A 3,301-nucleotide genomic window follows, 5' to 3' on the forward strand; every position below is an offset into this window, starting at 1 on the left:
GGGGCGGGGGCGGGGGCGGGGGCGGGGGCGGGGGCGGGAAACCGAATGAAATACCACTTCATATCCACTAGAATGGCTAGACTTAAAAAGACAGACAATACACTTTGGCAAGGATGCGGCGAAATTGGAACTCTCATATTGGGTTGGCTAAAAAGTTCGTTCGGGTTTTTCCGTAAGATGTTAATGGAAAAATCCAAACGAACTTTTTGGCCAACCCAATATATTTCTGGTGGTATTGTTAAATGGTGCAGTCACTTTGAAAAACAGTTTGGCAGTTCCTCAAAATGTTAAACATAGAGTTACCATCTGACTCAGCAATTCCACCACAAGGAAGGGAAGTGAAAACATATGTCCACACAAAAACTTGTACACAAACGTACATAGCAACATTATTCATGAGGCCAAAAAGGTGGAAATAACCCAAATGTCCATCAACTTATTAATGAATAAATAAAATGTGGTTATCCATACATTGGAATATTATTCAGCCATAAAAATTATGAGGTACTGATACGTGCTGCAACATGGGTGAATCTTGAAACTTCTGCTAAATGAGAGAAGCCAGTCGCAGAAGACCACACATTTTATTATTTGTATGAAAATGTATGGAATCAACAAATTTATAGAGACAGGAAGTAGACTGGTGATTGTTTACAGATAGGAGGAGGGCTGGGGAAAGGACTGACTGCTAATGGGTAGGGGTTTCTTTTAAAGGAAAGATGAACATGTTTGAAAATTAGATCATGATGATGGTTGCACAATATGGTGAGCATACTAAAAACACTGAAATTGTCCATTTTAAATGGATGGATTGTATAGTATGTGAATTATAACTCAGTAAAGCTGTTTAAAAAAAATTCTTTAAGGAGGGGAAATAAACAGAAATAAGATCAGCTGTGGGCTGGTAAGTGTTAAAGCTGGGAGATGAGTAAAGGGGGATTCATAATACTATTATCTCTAGTTTACATTTAGAATTTATTTTTTAACATCTTTATTGGGGTATAATTGCTTTACAATGGTGTGTTAGTTTCTGCTTTATAACAAAGTGAATCAGTTATAAATATACATATGTTCCCTACATTTAGAATTTTCTGAAAGAAAAATTGGATACAACATTTCCTAGAATTTTCAGAGGTGCTTATCCAAATGTTTTCTGGCCTCCCCCAGTTCATGGGCTCGGAGAAGGCCATCTGTCCTTCTAGGTGGGGTGGAGTGGGTTTGTTTTACACATAACCTGAGCTGCTGCTGGCCACTTCCACCATCTTTCTACTCCATTGACCACTCTGCCCACTCACGGGCAGCTTGGCCAACCTCTGCCACAGCCTGGCCTCTGGACCAACAGCGGGCCTCTGCCAGGGCCGTGCCCGCCTCCCTGCCTCCTCCTTCAGACCACTGACCTCTTGTATGTCTTCCCTTCTACTTGTCACCACCAGCCCTGTCAGAGGGGGAACCCACAGCAGAGCAGCTGGGATCCCAGTGACCACACAGACTCTCCCAGAGGGTGAAGCTCAGGCACAGCCTCACACATCGCCTAGGCCCCCAGCTCTCTCACTTCCAGACCCAGCTGCTCCCTCTGGCCTCTCTGTTAAGCATCCTCCTCCCTCGGGCTGCATCCTGTGCTCTCCGTGCTGCCAGCTGTCTTTCCAGCAATCTCAGCCCAAGGAAAGATCTAAGCGGTTCTGACTCAAAGTGAAGCTGACTTCCTTCCTACATGGCTCTTGAGCCCTGAACAAATCAAGGGATTGTACGTATGTGCACATAGAGGTCCCTGGAGATTTGCCACCAGTTAAAAAGCCCTAGAAAGGCTCTGGAACATTCTACAACAATTAGGGGGGGTGGGTCCAACCAGTTAGGTAGTTCTGCTTGATTTCTCACACCTGTGTGGTCCCTGACTCAGCCAAAATCCAGAGTTACACAGGTTTTGGTATGAAATATATGAAGTGTGACCTGGAGGAAAGATCGGAGGAGGAACTGAAGTCCAGCTGGGACAGCAGGGTTGGAGAGGAGGAAGGGCCACACGACAAATGGCAGAAGCAGAATTGCCAGGACTTGGTGACCAGTTGCATGTAAGGATTAAGAAGAGATCCAGGTTGGGGGACCAGGTGAAAGGTGATGTCCTTAGCTGGGATAGAAAAGGAAAGAGGACTGGGTTCAAGTGTGATTGTTGAAATGGAATGCCTGTGAATGCCTCGGTGGGGATAGAGGGGCTTAGCTGGAAACTGAGGTCTAGAGCTGAGTTGAACCAGCAATACTGAGGACTAGAAGCTGCAGATGTGGTGTCTACATCAGGGCTCAGAGGCCTCTCTCAGAAATAGGGTGACCGAGTGGTCTGGTCCTGGTTTACACCCTCTTTCCTGGTTTATGCCTATAAACCTATCCCTGTTAGCACCTCCTGCACTCTCAAAAGTGTCCCATTTTGGATGACAAACTGCCTTCCAGTCACAGCTCTGCTTCTTTCCCGCTGTGTGACCTGGAGCAAAGCATTTCTGCTCTTGGAGTCTCCGTTTCTTTCCTCTGCAAAAGATGGAGATTGAACAGTGATCTGAAATGTCTCTTCCTCTGAGAAGTTGTGTTCATCTTATCTGGTGCTGTTTCTCTTGGGGTTCAGGTCACCTGATGTGGGATGTCAGTCACCTCCGAAGAGAGCGTTTGTGTGTGTGTGTTGAGGGGGGGATCTCTCTGGGGTACCGAGGCTGAGGATGAGAGTCCATGGAGCCCTTTCAGCACCAGCCTATGTCTATGCTGGAGCTATCTGGCTCACGGACTGGTGGCAATCGGTAAGAAGGCGCCGGGAACTTGGAAAGTGGGGGCAGAGGGGGCGGTATTAGGCTTCGGCGACAAGCTGGGAAGGCAGTGGGATTTGCAGTTAAACCTAGCTTCAAATCAAGCTGCTACTTGACCTCTCTGAGTCTGTTTGCTCATCAGTAAAATGGGGTTAATTAGGCGGCCTCGCCAGGATGTGTGAAGCTGGAGGTGATATACGTCCTAGAGGCAGCAACAGCTGCTGGGATCGCGGCGGCAGAAGCTTTGGGAAGTGAAGCAGGACCCCGAGCGGGACCGGAGGCGATTCCCGGAGGCCGGGGCAGCGGGCGAGGAAAGGGGGATCCGAACACGCTCGGCGGGGAAGGGGAGGCCGACGCCCACCACCGACCCCAGGGATGCCGCTTCGCGTCCACGTTTTCCCTCCTGGCGCCCGCCGGGGGTCTCGGTCCCCGGCTGTCACCTGGACGCTCGGGGATGGGGCGGGCGAGCCGGGCGGGCGTAGAGGCGGGCCTTGGCGGCGGCTGCGGGCGCGGGCCGG

At 49.3% G+C, this 3,301-nt stretch overlaps 1 protein-coding gene across 1 annotated transcript in view; it reads left to right on the top strand.

The window, feature by feature from the left end:
* Nucleotides 1-3,159: 3,159 nt before the first annotated feature.
* Nucleotides 3,160-3,301, top strand: part of GAREM2 (GRB2 associated regulator of MAPK1 subtype 2) — a 13,791-nt gene continuing 13,649 nt past the window's right edge. Inside the window, 1 exon segment of the mRNA XM_007470796.1 lies at nucleotides 3,160-3,239. Coding sequence (XP_007470858.1) covers nucleotides 3,238-3,239 — 2 coding nt within the window. The 5' untranslated portion in view covers nucleotides 3,160-3,237.

The sequence above is a fragment of the Lipotes vexillifer genome, unplaced genomic scaffold (assembly GCF_000442215.2).
Source record: "Lipotes vexillifer unplaced genomic scaffold, Lipotes_vexillifer_v1.1 scaffold717, whole genome shotgun sequence".
Taxonomy (NCBI): Eukaryota; Metazoa; Chordata; class Mammalia; order Artiodactyla; family Lipotidae; genus Lipotes; species Lipotes vexillifer.